General features: G+C 51.4%; 1 protein-coding gene across 8 annotated transcripts in view; it reads right to left on the minus strand.

The window, feature by feature from the left end:
* The window catches only part of ASTN2 (astrotactin 2), a 614,387-nt gene that overhangs the window by 275,454 nt on the left and 323,309 nt on the right, over window positions 1-15,624 (minus strand). For all 8 annotated transcript variants that reach the window (XM_044992620.1, XM_044992622.1, XM_044992619.1 and 5 more), the window contains one exon: window positions 9,494-9,644. In XM_044992620.1, coding sequence (XP_044848555.1) covers window positions 9,494-9,644 — 151 coding nt within the window. The remainder of the gene's footprint in view (window positions 1-9,493; window positions 9,645-15,624) is intronic.

The following is a 15,624-nucleotide window of genomic DNA, read 5'->3' on the forward strand; positions in this document are numbered from 1 at the left end:
AGCCAGACAGCATCAGCCACTTCTGTGTACTGTGCTGTCCTGCTGCAGGAGCAATGCTGGCCTCAGACACTTGGCTGGCAATGGCTGCTGAGAGGCTGAATTTTTGCTTTCCAAGGTCCTTCCATTGTACTTGCCGAGCCCAGTCTCCTGAGTGCTCCTAGCAGCACGCGTCTCTGCTATTGATTTTCACAGGGTGACAGAGTTCTCAGTAGCACTTGCACCATGATTTCAAGATATTCTAGGGCCAAATTTTGAACAGCCTCTAAATTTGCATCTGCAATGAAACGTGAGCACAGTTCGCAGTCGCTGCAAATCACAGCACTCAGGCATCTCGCTGGCTGATGGCGCCTGCAGATCAGGCAGTGGGAGAGCCATATGCCATCATCTGTGGCTGCAATCGATTGCAGCCACAGAATTAAAGGCCAGGTTAAGGCCCCTTTAAAACTGCAGGCCTATAATTCATGTATCCGTGGGGACAGTGTCCCAGCTAAGAATCACCAGAATTAATCAGACCTCATTTTATATTTAATATCCCTCTAACACTGAAATGTATCTTCCATTTGCCCGGAAAATACCTCATCTCCCAGCTCCGCAGCCAACTGACTACCAAACAACAAGCCAACAGTACAGGTTCAATCCTCCAGTCACCACAAAGGCAGAACCCCCACGTGGGCTTGTGCCACGGGAGAAACATGTCCATCACCACGATGATCCCCCACAGTGAGAGCCCAGAGACCCACCTGTGCCCACTCTGAGCCTGCCCTTCCTGAGCTGATGAGAAGCTCTCTTCCAGCCTCCTCCATTGGTGGGAAGATCACCTCCCCCCTCTTCCCACAGCCCACCAATGTCCTCCTAGACATTAAGGTCAGAAGGGACCATCATGATTATCTAGTCTGACCTCCTGCACAACACAGACCACAGAACTTCCCCCCCGTAACAGACCCATAACCTCTGGCTGAGTTACTGAAGTCCTGTTCCAGGCTTGTGAGCAGGAAAAAGCAGTTTTCTTGCAAACCTCAGTACCTAGCCCGCCCCCAAGAACACTGTGCAGGAGGTGCTGCTGCCATCACTCAGAAGCAGAGAGGCGAGCGAACCTGCCTGTCTATCACAGCTACGTGTGTCTCCCACATTAGCATAGCATCTACCCCCGGTCTGTAACATATTTATCCCTCACAACCCACTTGGGAGGCAGGGCAGTGCTGTTATACCCATTATACAGATGAGGAACCGAGGCACGGAGAGGCTTACTGATGCTGAAAATCCATAGCATAGCAGGGACTCGAACCCAGGCCTTCCAAGTACTAGTCTAGCAACACTACACCATCCTTCCTCGCTTCTATGTCAGCGGGGTGGAGGGGTCTGTTAATGTTCATGCAGGTGAATTTCAGATGCCTGTCAGCTTGGGCAGAATCCCCTCACTAGGAAAGGACCCACTTGTGTCCCAGCTCTTCCCTGACACTATTCACAAGTTAGGAAGTCACCCCAAACCTTCTCCCTGAATCCCGTCTCTTCTCAGCCATACATACATGAGCGTGCAAGACCTTTCCCCACAGAAGCTCCCCCGTTCTAGGGCCAACGGCTGCGCCTCTCTCCTGTGACTGAACTGTATTCCCTTCATCCCCCCGCCACTCAGCTCTCATCTGTCTCCGGCGCTCTTGTTGCTAGAAAAGGAAGATACTCAACACCAAAGAAAATTAGAAACGGAGTGTGCCACATCTGTAAGGGGCACAAACAATCCCATTTCCTCTTTGCCAGCCCCCTCTCTTCCCCTTCCACTCAGCGAAGATCATTGCCTCTCCCTCTCCACAGTAATGATGTCTGCAGAGCTTGTTATCACCTTGACTGGCTGTGGCAGTCCCGTTTGCAGCTTTTCCACTAATACTCAGGACCCTCCTGGAGGGTAACAACTCTTGCCAGAGGGAAATAGGTTGCAACTGTTTTCTGAAATAACAGCCACTATTTTCCTTACTCTTCTCCTCCCCCTCTTCCTTTTCAGGATGATCAATCATTATTTTAGCTTTAGATTATCAAATCCATCTGTCTCTCGAGCTTCTAATCACACGTTGCAATATCTTGCCTTTCCCAGAATACTCTCAAGGGACAACAAGCACAGGGAAATCAGTAATGGATTTGGAAATTAAACAGAATGACACATTCCTTCCTAGCTCACATTTATTTTTATATATATATATATCTAATTTTAAAATGTTCATGCTGCAGTTTATGGACCCGTTAGAGCAGATGACTAGGAGCCGGGGCTCATAGGTACTGTGGATAGCTCTGTCACTGACTTAGGGCATGGTCCTAGGAGCGTGAACACTCACAGATCCATTGGACTGATCCTGCCCCCCTTGTTTCACTGAACGGCTCATGAGGGAAAGCTGCAGGATTGGGCCCCTAATGTTGGAGGACTATTGGGTAGCTAATGTATGTGTATGTTGAAGCTACCAGTGGGGGCTTGGGAAAGTCCATGACATCTCAGGATGGAATTCAGTGGGTGCTCAGCACGTCTAAGGATCAGACCTGGCCTGTGTGATCTTGGGCAAATCACTACACGGACCCCCATCCCCCTGCCCCGCTCTCCGTGTCTCAGTTTCCCCATCTTTGAACTGGAGATAAAAATACTTCCCTGTTTCAAACACGTTGTGAGGCTTAATTAATGGGTGTAAATCACTCTGAGTTCCTCCAGCAAAAGAAATTAGCTAAATGTGAATTCCTGCTCAGATTTCCTTCTGGGTACCAGAAAATGGTCCGTCTAGATGTTAGAGTGGCAGCTGAAATACACTGGGTTGTGTTTCCTTACAACCAGCATAGGAGAGGTTGGCTGGCTCTAAGAATCTGCCCGGGGACACAGTGTTTGTCTGCTAAGTCACCCTGAGAGCAGGTGTTTGAATCTTGCACAAAGATGCACCATAATTTCTGCTGAATCGTGCTAGCCAGTGGATCCAAAGAGCTGCAGCCTGCATGTGTGCGGGAGCAGAAGGAGGTGGTTCTGGGACAAAGTGACCCTGGCAAAGAAAACCCTTGGGAGAGCTGAGCAGAAAATGTCGGCTTTGCTGTTAAAAGGATCAATCAAGGCAGAGCCCAGAAAGGGGCCTCGCTTGGATTCATACGGCATGTGTGCACTCTGGTCAGAGCAGGCTGGGAACTTCCCATACTTTTACCAGTTATTTATTTTTATTTACTCTTTAATTTAACAAGCCCTTTCCAGACCTGGCAGTGAGGTCCAGGCCACACAATCCCTTTTCCCAGCACTTAAATGGCCAAGCAGCTTTGCCCCTTTGTTACACTTCTATGTGCATCAGGGACTGAGCCGGGCCCATTTGCGGCACCACGATGTGCCAACCTCTGCCCGGTCTTCAGCTGCTATTCGCCCCTGTGTTGACAATCCCTTGGTTCAACCCCCATGGGAAACGGGCTGGCCACCCATCTCCCGTCAAACTGCTCCTTGTGAGCCACCTCAGTTTAGCAGTTGCTTCTTTCCATTCTGTTACTGTTCTGAAATATTTCCAGCGACATCTGGGAGCTCTGACACATGCTTACTTTAGCTACTGTAAATTTAGGCTTGTTTTAGCTCATACTTGGCCACTTTTCTCATCATTACTAACACTGGTAGCTAATAAGGAAAATAAGAGGAATCGGGGATTGTAAGTTGTTTGGGGGCAGGGAGCATGTTTTTGTTCTGTTTGTACAGCACCTAGCACAGTGGGGTTCTGGTCTATGACTGGGGTTCCTCAGTGTTCCCACAATACAATTAAATAATCACATGTTTCAGGATGGTAGATGAACATTATAGGGATCAGGAAGGAATCCTTCACTGCCCCCATGTGCATCTCTGTATAACTGGCTAGGTGCATAATAACTAGAACTAGTAGAAATTTTTCTGACTGAACTGTTTTCTGTCCAAAAATGCTGATTCAAAGAAATGGAAACATTTTTGTGGAAACGCCCCATTTCATCAAAAATTTTGACAGGAAATTATTGAAACATTTTGTTTCCACTTTATTGTTTCAACGTGTATGTTGCAATATAATGATACCACATAAAAGCCAAAAGGATAACGTCAGAATGAAAGGTTTTGACCTTCCCAAACTGAAATACCTCAAGGAGGTTACTTTGATGTTTCTGAAACAAAATATTTCAGAATTTTTGTTTCGTGATAAGTTTTGAAATGTTGATACTTTGTTCTGATTCAAGATGAAGGACAATTTTGAAATGCCAGAATTTCCAAGGAACTGAAAATCCAAGTTTCTTTCATTATAATTGCAAACCCAACCCAACTTTCTCTGAAACATCATTGTTAGCTTGTGCTGGAGCAAGGAGAGCTGGTAAAACATTTGCTGATGGAACACTTTTCCACTGGAAGATACTGAGTTGACAAAATCGAAAGTTTTCTCAGGAATGTATCAATTTCATCGAAATGTTGAAAGGAAATTATCAGAATGTTTTGTTTCCACTTTGTCATTTTGACTTTTATGGTATGACAACATAAAACATGAAAGGATGGAGCCAAAACAAAATGTTTCAACCAGGTTTTTTCTCTGTTTTGGGAACAAAATTATTTCACAATTTCCATTTCATGGTAACATTTGAAATTTCAACATTCGGTTTGGATTTGGGAAAGTATGAAATGTCAGGAATTCCCAGTGGAATGGAAATTCCATGTTTCAACCAGCTCGATTCATAGCTACGGGCCCCACCGCCTTCCACTGGAACTGCATCTTTAGCTTGTGCTGGAAGGAAGAGACCGGATGTGATGGGCCACTGATCCTGTATTGCACAGCCGATATCTCTAATGCAACAGCTACATTCTTAAATTAAACCATTTTGCAACACTGCCTTCCAGCACCTCAGGAATATTGCATCATTTTGATATGAAAATAGCAGGGGTAGCTCAAGACAGGCCAAGCTAAGGCCTGTATGCCGACCAGGAGGCTAGGACCAATTCCCCCTCTGTCTAAAACAGGGGTGGGCAAACCTTTTGGCCTGAGGGCAACATCTGGGTATGGAAATTGTATGGTGGGCCCTGAATGCTCAAGAAATTGGGGGTGGGGTGCGGGAGGGGGTGAGGGCTCCAGTTGGGGGTGCGGGCTCTGGGGTGGGGCTAGGGATGAGGGGTTTGGGGTGCAGGAGGGTGCTCCAGGAGATGAGGGGTTTGGAGGGCAGCAAGGGAGATCAGAGCTGGGGCAAGGGGTTGGGGCGCAAGGGGGATGGCTCAGGGGTGCAAACTCCTGGCAGCGCTTACCTCAAGCAGCTCCCAGAAGCAGCGGCATGTCCCCCTGCCAGCTCCTACCCAGCAGTGCAGCCAGGCAGCTCTGCTGCATGCTGTCCCATCCATAGGTGCCGCCCCTGCAGCTCCCATTGGCCACAGTCCCCGGTCAATGGGAGCTGTAGGGGTGGTGCTTGGGGCGGGGGCAGTGTGCGGAGCAGAGCCTCCTGGCTGCCCCTACCCGTAGGAGCCAAAGAGGGGACACGCCACTTCTTCCAGGAGCTGTGTGGAGCAGCCCCCGATCCTGCTCCCTGGCTGGAGCGCCGGAGCAGGGCAAGACCCAGACCCCGCTCCCCAGCGGGAGCTCAAGGACTGGATTAAACCCAGCTCTCCTGAGTCCCAGCTCAGTGCCTGAACCGCAAGAACATTCGCTCCTCTTCCCCAATCAACAGGAAGTTGTGAATGGGGACCCATCTGGCCCCCTCCCTACATGTCTGAGTGACTGGCCTTCGCCGCCTCAGTAAATCTTTGTGCTCTCCGCTGCAGAGGGGTTGGTATGGCAGGAAGAGATCGTTTCGGGGGTTCGGATACATCACTTCCCTTTTATAACCTCTCACAGAGGGGAAAGCTCAGTGAAAGAGAACCAGAGAGGGGATTATTAGAGGCATCTCTGTCTGCTCAGCAGCAGGATTCTCACCAGCCTCCCCTTACCATGAAGGTGAAATTCTATGGGCTTTGTCAGCTGATCTCCAACTCTGTACTCCAGTCCTGAAATCTCTCCTAGTAAAATCCTTGGCAAGAGTACTGCAGCCCAAGCCCCTTCTCCAGGGAGAAATCTCACAGCTCTGCTTTTACCAGAATCCTCTGGGGGGGGGCACATTTCAGCCCCAGCGATGTCCTATCGCTGATCACAGCGCCAACCACCAGCCAATAGTCACGGGCGCTCTGTCCCTCAGCATTTCTTAGCTTTCCAGATCATTCATCAGCTGATACCAATTTGCCTGCTCATTGAGCCAGTTTTGCTTCTCCTCCGGACTCCCAAGTCAATCTCTCATTGAGATTTAAACAGAGAAGACAGACAGACAATTTCCAAAAAGGTCGAGGGAGCGAGAATCAGCTCTGGAATGTCTCCCAAAGGGGGAACTCAAACAACTTGACTGAAATCACATCAGGGCCGTGACCAGCCCTGCATTTCCCGTGCAAATAGCTCAGCAGGGCTTCCACTGGGCTCCATGAGTGGAACTAGCGGTTCGGGGGGTGCTGCAGCACCCCCTGGCTTGGAGCGGTTTCCATTATATACAGGGGATACAGTTTGCTTCAATGGCTCTCAGCACCCCCACTACACACGTTGTTCCAGCACCCCTGAGTGGAGCAGCATGAGACAGTCCAGATCTAGAAAGTTCGCGCTTGCCCCAGAACCAGTCCCACCTCCCTTGCTAAGCAGGAAAGTTGTCTGGACAGAGGAGGATCGGTGCCAGCCCCGGCACAGCATGGAGTCCTTTGCAACCCACCATAGATTGGTTTTCTATTTCTGCAAGCAGGAGGGAGAGAGGAAGAGAAGCAGAGAGATGACAAGAGAGAGGAACGGAAGAGGGTGGGGAGACTAAAGCTTCGTGCCTCTAGCACCTTCCATTGCAACACAAGCGTTTCCTCATCGGACTGGTGAGGGGAGCAGAATGGACTCCACCGGTGACTCACCAGTCCAAGGCTAGCCCTGTTCGTCCCACACCAGGGCCGCACGCTGGAAGCAAAGAACAAAGGAAGCAAGCAGGAGTGTGTGCGGAGGGGTGGCGGGGAGCCTAAGAACAGCAAGCACCCCGGCCCTTCCAGCTCCCCACTCCCACCCAGCAGCATTTTACACCCACATGGAGGCTGCTCTGTCTCTCCCCGGCAGCTATCAGGGTTTGCACTCCAAGGCGACTGCTCACGCTGATTCTCCATCCCTTCCCCGGCCCTCCCGTGTTTTGTTCCCGTTAATTATAGCCTAAACGTAGCCATTAGGAGCAGGGTCGAGGAAGGGAAAGAAGCCCCATTTTCCCTGAGTGACATGGATTTTAATGGGCACTGCTTCATGGGCGCACGCAGGGAGAGCCAGGCCTGTAATTTATTGACAATTTCTATCTTAATACGTCTTGACTTTTAAAAGGCGGCGTCTTGGCGGCGCTTCTCTGTGGCGCACGGCAATCAGAGCCAGGGTTGTTGCTGACAATATCTGGGAGGTGCATTACTTTTCAGGGTGAAATGGCAAGAGAGAGAGAGAGAGAGACAGACCAACAAAAAAAAAAACAAAAAAAACCACGAAGCGAGGAAGGGAAACCAGCTGTGTAATGACCCACATTGTAAAGTGCTGCCTGTAACACACCAGTGCTATTAGGTGGCCACGCTAAATGTGCTGAACGAGCATTTGGGGGTGGGGGAGCCATGTTAAGAGCCACCCAGAGACGGCGCCACTCCAAGCTGACCTTTCCCGGCTCCCGTGTATAAACATCTTCAACAAAGAGACGCTTCACTCCTGCTTCCAGAGAGCCGAGGAGGGGGCCGGAGAAGGCTGCTGCAGGGAATAGGGCGGGTTTGGAGAGGGGGTGATGGAGGGGTTCGGAGAAGCATCTAAGGTTGTGCACATGTGTGTGAGAGAGAGACTGAGTGTGACTATGAGAAAGACATGCATGCATGAAAACCAGCGTGTGTGTGTGTGTGTGTGTGTAGGGAGATGACTCTGTGTGTGTGTATGTGTGTGTGTACACACGTGCTGAGGTGACAGAGAGTGTGTATACACACAGAGGAGTGTCATTATCACTGGCAATCTGGTGTGTGTGTGTGTGTGTGATGAGTTCCAGATTGGCCCTGTGTGCCAGTGACAGAGAGTGTCACTGTCAGTGAGTGTGTGTTTGTGTAAAGTGTGTAATGACGCAAGTGCTCTGCTGTGAGCGCTAGGAGAAGGATCCCACTTCAATCAGCTTGTTGTTTTCAGGCTCTTTTTACAGAAAGAAGACGACTGATTCTCCAAGGTTGCCAGGTGACTCTGTTGCACAAGAAAACCTCCCCATCCCCCGCAGTAGTGTTAAAAATCAACCTACAGCAACAAGATTCCCTTGGAGAGGATTGTGATGCTGGAAGGTGTTAACGGCTGCCATCAATCACAGACCTGGATAAAGTCAATAGGTGCACTAAGCACCCTTCTTTCAGGCTTAATGAAAAGAGCAATTATGCCTGTTCAAGTAATGAGAGCTGGAAAGAATGAGAAGCTATTGCCCAAGGCACTGGGCTGCCTGGCAAAACCTGAGCAGAGTTAAGCAGCCTGGGCCCTGGGATTTCCAGGGGATTGGTTGCAAATGCAGGGACTAGGGGGATTGTTTGGCAAGCTGTGACTGTGCGTGCGTGAGAAGCAGAAAGCGAGAGATGCAGGGGTGAGTGTGGCCCTGGGAGGAGCTGAGAGATGGGGCTTCTTTTCGGCGCAGAACTTGCTGGAGAGGCAGACTCAGATTTCTGAGCAAGGAAACTGCCTGTTGTTGTTTGTTCCTACTGTGTTTGGGGAAGCAGGACTTTGTGTGTGTTCTTGGTAAACAAACAGGATTGCACCAAAGAAACACCTCCCTCTAGCATCAGTTTCTCCTCCGAAGGGAAACCACCCTGAAGAGAGGCTACCCACTGGGGCCAAAGAGGTGGCAGGGCTTTGGGAGGGGCACAGTGGATGAGGGAGGAGTTCCCAGAAAGCTGGGAAGCATGTGGGCGATGGAGGAGAGAGCAAAGTCCTTGTCCAGTCCATGAAACTTTGGGAAGTACATGACAATTGACTCTGCATTGCTCCTTTAAGCTCCCGAGTCCTCCGCTGTATCTCTGGGGGCGCCGTTGGGCTGGAGAACAGATTGCTCATTCCTGAGGCAGAATTCGCACCTGTGGCATTCGGTGCAGCCAGCAGGGTGGGGGTGGGGGCATTTCCCCAGTGGCCCCCACCCCTCCCCGCAGCTCAGACCATTCTACCAGACGTGTTGACTTTCCACAGGACCCTTGGGGCATCTGTCCAGCTAAGGCCAGAGCAGTCTGCTCCCACAGAGCAAGGCAAGAGAGAGACAGAGAAGACAAAGGTGGGACAAGGAGGAGAGAGAGAAAGGAGGAGGAGAGAAAAGGAAAGAGAGACAGACAGACACACAGTTCCGCTGCCCAAAAAGGCAACAGAGATTCCCTTACCCGCATCCATGGACAAAGAACAAGTAACTCCCAGCCAGGGCACCCTCGACAACACACCATCTCTCTAGAGCACCCATCACCCCGTGGCATACATACCACACAGCCTGTGGAGTCCACTTTGCGGTCCGACACACACTTGAAGTTACGGGTGCAGCCACCGTTGTTGCGTGAGCAGTCTCGGACCGGCCCAAAGGAAGAGAGCAGGTCATTGATGGTTTCGAAGTAGGTGGACAACATCGCTTCTTCCCTTGGAGAGAAAAGGCACTGTTAGAACTGGAGACCGAGCAGACCCTACAGGTGGCCAAAGGGGGATAACGAGATGGAACGTTTTACATGAAATATTTATGTGAAATATGCTCTGTCATTGAAGCTACACTGTTTCATTGGCCTAGTTACGGCCCTCTGTGCAGGGGTGAATTCCACCCAGTGAACATAATTCCTACCCACCACACAGGGCTTCTGCTTCCAATGCTACAGTGACTGGTTGGGTTGTTTGCGGCGTCCAGTAACCCATTTTAGGGGGAAGACAAGAGGGTGGGATTTCAAATGTGCTGAAAGGCCAGATTTTCAGAGATATTTAGGCCTCTAAATATTCAGATAAGCACCTAGTTGGATTTTCAGAAGTACCTAGATGCCTAAAATGCTTTTGAAAACCTCACTAGGCACTTGTCTGCATCTTTAGGTGCTTAAATACCTTTGAAAAACTGGTCCTAAGTGACTTAGGAACACAAGTCCCACTGACTTTCAATGGTCACTAAGGCACTTTTGAAAATCTCACCTCTTAGAGCAGGGGTGCGCAAACTTTTTGGCCTGAGGGCCGCATCTGGTTTCGTAAGTTGTATGGAGGGCCAGTTAGGGGAGGGGGTCGTGGCCCAGCCCCCACCTCCTATCTTCCCCCCCCCACAGGACTCCTGCCCCATCCAACCCCTTCTGTTCCCTGACAGACCCCCCTGGGACTCCTGCCCCATCCACACACCCTCGCTCCCTGTCCCCTGACTGCCCCCGGACCTCCGCCACCCCATCCAACACCTCATCTCATTCCTGACGCCCCTCCCAGGACCCCTGCCCCATCCAACCACCTCTTCTGTCCCTGACTGCCCCCTACCACCCCATCCAACCCCCATCCTTCCTGACTGCCCTCCCAGGACCCCTGCCCTCATTCAACCCCGTTTCCCCCCAACCTCCCTGACCCCTATTCACACCCCCGCCCCGGACCACCACCCCGAACTCCCCTGCCCTCTATCACCCCCCCCCCGCTCCCTGGCCCCTTATCGCACTGCCTGGAGCACCAGTGGCTGGCGGTGCGACAGCTGCGCCGCCCGGCTGAGGCTGGGACATGCTGCTGCCGCCACTACCATGCAGGACAGAGACCGGGCCAGGCCTGGCTCTGCAGCTACGCTGCCCCTGGCGCTCACAGCCCCACCGCCCAGAGCACTGCGCCGGCGGCACGGCGAGCTGAGGCTGTGGGCGAGGGGGAACAGCGGGGAAGGGCCAGGGCGAGCCTCCGGGGCCAGGAGCTCAGGGGCCGGGCAGGACGGTCTCGCGGTCGCGGGCCAGATGTGGCCCACGGGCTGTAGTTTGCCCACCTCTGGCTTAGAGCCACATCAACAGTCCATTTTGCAGGAAGCAAAGATTTCAGGGCTGAATGTGTTCTTCCAATTCGATTCCTGTCAGAGGGGGTTGAGAGCACTAAGCACGTACAGGGTGTTTTTCTTCTTCAAAGTGTTCTCCAAATATTAACTCATCCCCGTAACACCCTAGGGGAAGCAGAGATAATCACGCTGCTTTTCTGACGGGACACTGAGGCACAGGGAGGTGAAGTGCCTTGCCCTAGGTCACAGAGTCACTCCCATTGTTATTTCCTGCCCATGTTTCATACATCTCTTGGGTCTCTTTGTATTAGGGCTGGTCGACACTGGGTCCTGAATCAGCAAAGCTATGTCCCTCAGGGTTATGAAAGTCACCCCCCTATGAGACAAGGCTATGCTGACCTTACCTCCAGAGTAGAGAGCACTGGGTCGATGGAAGATTTTTTCTCCTGACGTAGCTATTGCCTCTTGGGGAGAACCCCTCCTGCTGCAGCAGTGAGGCCAGGTCTACACTAGGAAATCAGGTCAGTATAACCAGATCACCAAGGGGTGTGAAAAATCTACACCTCTGAGCGACGCAGTTAAACCAACCTAACCCCTGGTGTGGACAGCACTTGGTCGACGGGAGAATCTAGCTACCACCTCACGGGGAGGTGGATTGTCTATATCAACGAGAGAAGCCCTCCCATCGGTGTAGAGACCATCTTCACTGAAGCCCTACAGCTGAACCATTTTAAGTTCAGACTAGCCCTGAGTGTCTACACTGTAGCGTTTTCAGTGTAGACATAGTGTTAATGCACCGTCATCACTAGGATTTACAATTCCTCACACGTGTGTGTCTGGGTGAAGGGGGAGAAAGAGGATGAGACGTCTCACAGCTCTAGTGCAGCTGGGATTCCAGGATCAGATCCTCAGCTGGTGTAAATCACCATAGCCCCAATGTCTGGAGGCGGAACAGGTGTGCAAAGCCGAGATGGCCCTTCTATCGCGTTGTGCTTGCACCAGAGCGATGAGGACGGAGGGCAAGCTGGGAGTTGGGGGGGGGGGTCAATTCTCTCTTTTAATTAAATCTAGAAACACCAAATGAAAGAGGCTTTTGTGACTCTTGTACGGCCGGTGATTTCTGCTGGCAGCGATTAGGGGAGGGGGGAGAGGAACCTCGCTCTCTGAAATTACGCCTGGTGTAATGGATCATCGCTGACAAAACAAGGGCAGCGGCTGATGAGCCTGAATGAGCCATTACATGTATTAAAATATTAACCTCCTCGGAAGCAGGGGCGGGAGGCAGAGAGATGGAGGGAAGCGTTTAAATGTCACCTCTGAGACGAGTGGGGTAACAGCACCTTCTCCAGACAGGCTGTTTGGCTTTGGACGGACTGATTCTTCATCAATGTTTGTTAAGTTGGCGGAACATTGCTACAACACGAAGGCCTGACAGGAGGACACGTCGCACCGAGGAAAGGACGGGCGGCGAGCTCAGAGGGAGCTGGGAGCAAATTCTGGTTTTGCTGCATCTGAGAGGGGCTGCTCAGCTCTCTGGAGGCAAACTCTGCGCTCCACAGACATGGACACGCTCAGCTTTCCTTTTGTAATGTTGGGGTGGATTTCAGCGCCGCAATATTTAATTAAAACGCTCACACAACAAGACAGGGTCAGACGGTGTCGCAGGCAGTGGGTGTTTTTCTACACAGAGAGCTCTGCCTCTGGCACATCAGTCCTGAGCTGCAGCCCCCTGCTATTTCAGTCCCCCCCTGCTAGTTCAGAGGACCCCCACCCACCCTGCCAATGCCCCTCAATCCCGACCTGCAGCTCCCTGCTATTTCAGTCCTGGGACCCTCACCCAGCTCTGCCAATGCCCCTCAATCCCGACCTGCAGCCCCCTGCTATTTCAGTCCTAGGATCCCCACCCACCCTGCCAACGCCCCTCAATCCCGACCTGCAGCCCCCTGCTATTTCAGTCCTGGGACCCTCACCCAGCCCTGCCAATGCCCCTCAGTCCCGACCTGCAGCCTCCTACTAGTTCAGTCCTGGGACCCCCACCCACCCTGCCAACGCCCCTCAATCCCGACCTGCAGCCCCCCTGCTATTCCAGTCCCCTCCCCACCCAGATCTTCCAATGTTTCCTTAGCCTCGCTCTACAGCGCCTCCTGCTGTTCCAGCTCGGGGCTCCGCACAACCTTAGCCAATTCACCTTTTTTCTACCCTAATGCCCCACCATCATCCCAGTCCTTGGTTGCTCCAGTGGTTCTGCAAACATACCCCATTGCTGACCCACAGCACCCCCTGCTGTTGTAAGGCCAGAGTTTTTCACAGTTCTGTCAATGCACCTGCAGCCTTTGTCACCAAATGCCTAATCTGGCTGAGCTCCACTGCCCAGCCCTCCCCCCACAATCACACACGTCCATGCGTCTCTGCACTGACCTGGGAGCCTGTTACTAGGCGTGTCCCGGACAGATACTGCACAGTGCACATTGGGAGATGGAAAAGCCCTTGACTGACACCGCCAGCCCCATTTCTTCTGCGGGTCATTAGATGGGGCCCCAGGCTCAGAATCCTTAATCTTATTCCTGGCTCTAACCTGGACTCACTGAGTGACCTTGGGCAAGTCAATTAAACTCTCTGAGCCCCAGTCAATCACAGAGGGAAGGTGGTGGCTAATGGTGCTCAGCCACCGTGGAGAGCAGCAGGTACAAAGCCACTATCTAAATGCTAAGCATGCCGGGGAGGTGAGCTGCTCGTGCTCTGACATGCTGTACCACTCAACCTCTTCATCAAAATTTCACTCCCCCCACCAGCTCTGCTGTTAGGTCTAGGAACAGTGTGACCGTTAAATGTCAGTGGTAATGCACCAAAGGGTATTAACCAAAAGACAAATCCAACCGGTTGCTTTATGGGCAATTCAACAAGACGTCTCCTGTCTGGCTGAGGTTTAGATCAAAAGCTTCTTTCTCCCGCTCCTGGCCTATGGCTGGTTTCTGGCGAACTGACACCTCGCCCAGAACTCATTTCACCCTGTCAGTCTGAGCCAGATGCTTGGATGTACACTGGAAATAAGCGCAGAGAACAGATTCTGACATGTCCCATTGCTAATACATGCCCTTTAAAGGCTGTGTCACTCAGGGAGAGATGCTAATGCTCAAGTCAAGATGGAGAGCAAGAGCTGTGCCTGATCTGGGATGTTTAGCAGCATGGGCAGAAGGGGAGGGAACAGCCCCTCTCTGAGCATCTGGAGAGGAAATGCAGCTTCTACATCAGGAAGGTTTCAGCAAGAACCTTTTCTCCTTCCCAAAGACAGGCACTGCAGCACCCCCTGAGCCAGAGGCACATTTATTTCTGCATCAACACCTGAAATCCAGGCTACCTGGTCACCTTTCATCCAGGAGAGCTCAAGCAGCCACTGCAAACTGAATCTCTGACTGCTGCGCTTCATGCCAACATGATGTCCGGATGCCCAAGCGTATGCACTGATCCTTGTGCTTGTCTGCTTCCAGCACTTATGGTTCTATGCTCCCAAGGGAACAAAACACATCTGTTCCCGTACAGCTCTGTGTTTGTCCCCTTGTTAACCACTGCACTGCCGGCCTCTCCCCCGACTGCTGCGGCGGCTACATTCCACTGACAGCCAGGTGAAAATCTGGGGTTGCCACATCAGATCAGTACACCAGGCCATCACGTCTCATCTCCTGCTTCTGATGAGTGACAACACCCATGGTTCAGAGGACAGTGGAAGGGAGATGGGGGGTGGGGAGAGTCTAGCCAGCTGTGTATAGCTGTACATTAGGGGAAATAATCCCTCTTTACCTCAGATCAGATAAGCCGCAGCAGCAGCATGGGACTGGATTATCCTTGATGTTTGAGTCTGACTCCCTGCAGCAGTGAGTTGCACAGTTTACCTTGAAAAATGTTTCTCTTCTTTGTTCTACATTTGCTGTTAATTTCACTGAGTGACCCCGTGATCTCTCATAATAGGAAAGGATACTAAAGAGGGACTCCTCAGTCTGCACTCTGCTGTTCTGTATCTCAGAAATGTCAAGTAAGTGCCCTCTGACTCCTCTCTGGCCCAGACGAAATAACCCTAGTTTATGCAATCTCTCATGTATGTCAATTTCTGCCTGGGCCTTAACCATCCACTGCAACGCCATGCCCGTACCATATCCCAGCTCCCAGAATGCTACACCTATGTCGAGAATTCTGCGTGCGGTGTGGGTCAGAAATATCTGATACACGGAGCAAATTTTGGATCCCAGTGTGAAGAACATTTCAGAGTTTGCGAGCAAATTTCTGCTTCCTGAGACCTCTCCCCACCACAAAAGTCCTACATTTAAATGAAATGCACTTGCCTCGCTGCCAGCCCTGCAATACAAGGCTCTCTGACTATTTATATGGCAATACATTCTTTGCATGATACCCAGAGACACTTGTTTTTGTCCAGGCTTCACAATGGTTCCTGAGTCAGAGCACAGCTTCCATTGTTCCCCTGGCAGCGTGCCATCTCCCACTGCCTGCACTTGCTTTGACTACTCATTTGTAAATACTCTTCTCTTCTCCTTCCCCACCATGCCGCATCCTCCTCCCTCGCCCCGTCATTAATAAAACAGCATCAGTGACAAATACTGCTGGGGGTTACTTATTCATGAA

Source organism: Mauremys mutica, chromosome 18 (genome assembly GCF_020497125.1).
Source record: "Mauremys mutica isolate MM-2020 ecotype Southern chromosome 18, ASM2049712v1, whole genome shotgun sequence".
Lineage (NCBI taxonomy): Eukaryota > Metazoa > Chordata > Testudines > Geoemydidae > Mauremys > Mauremys mutica.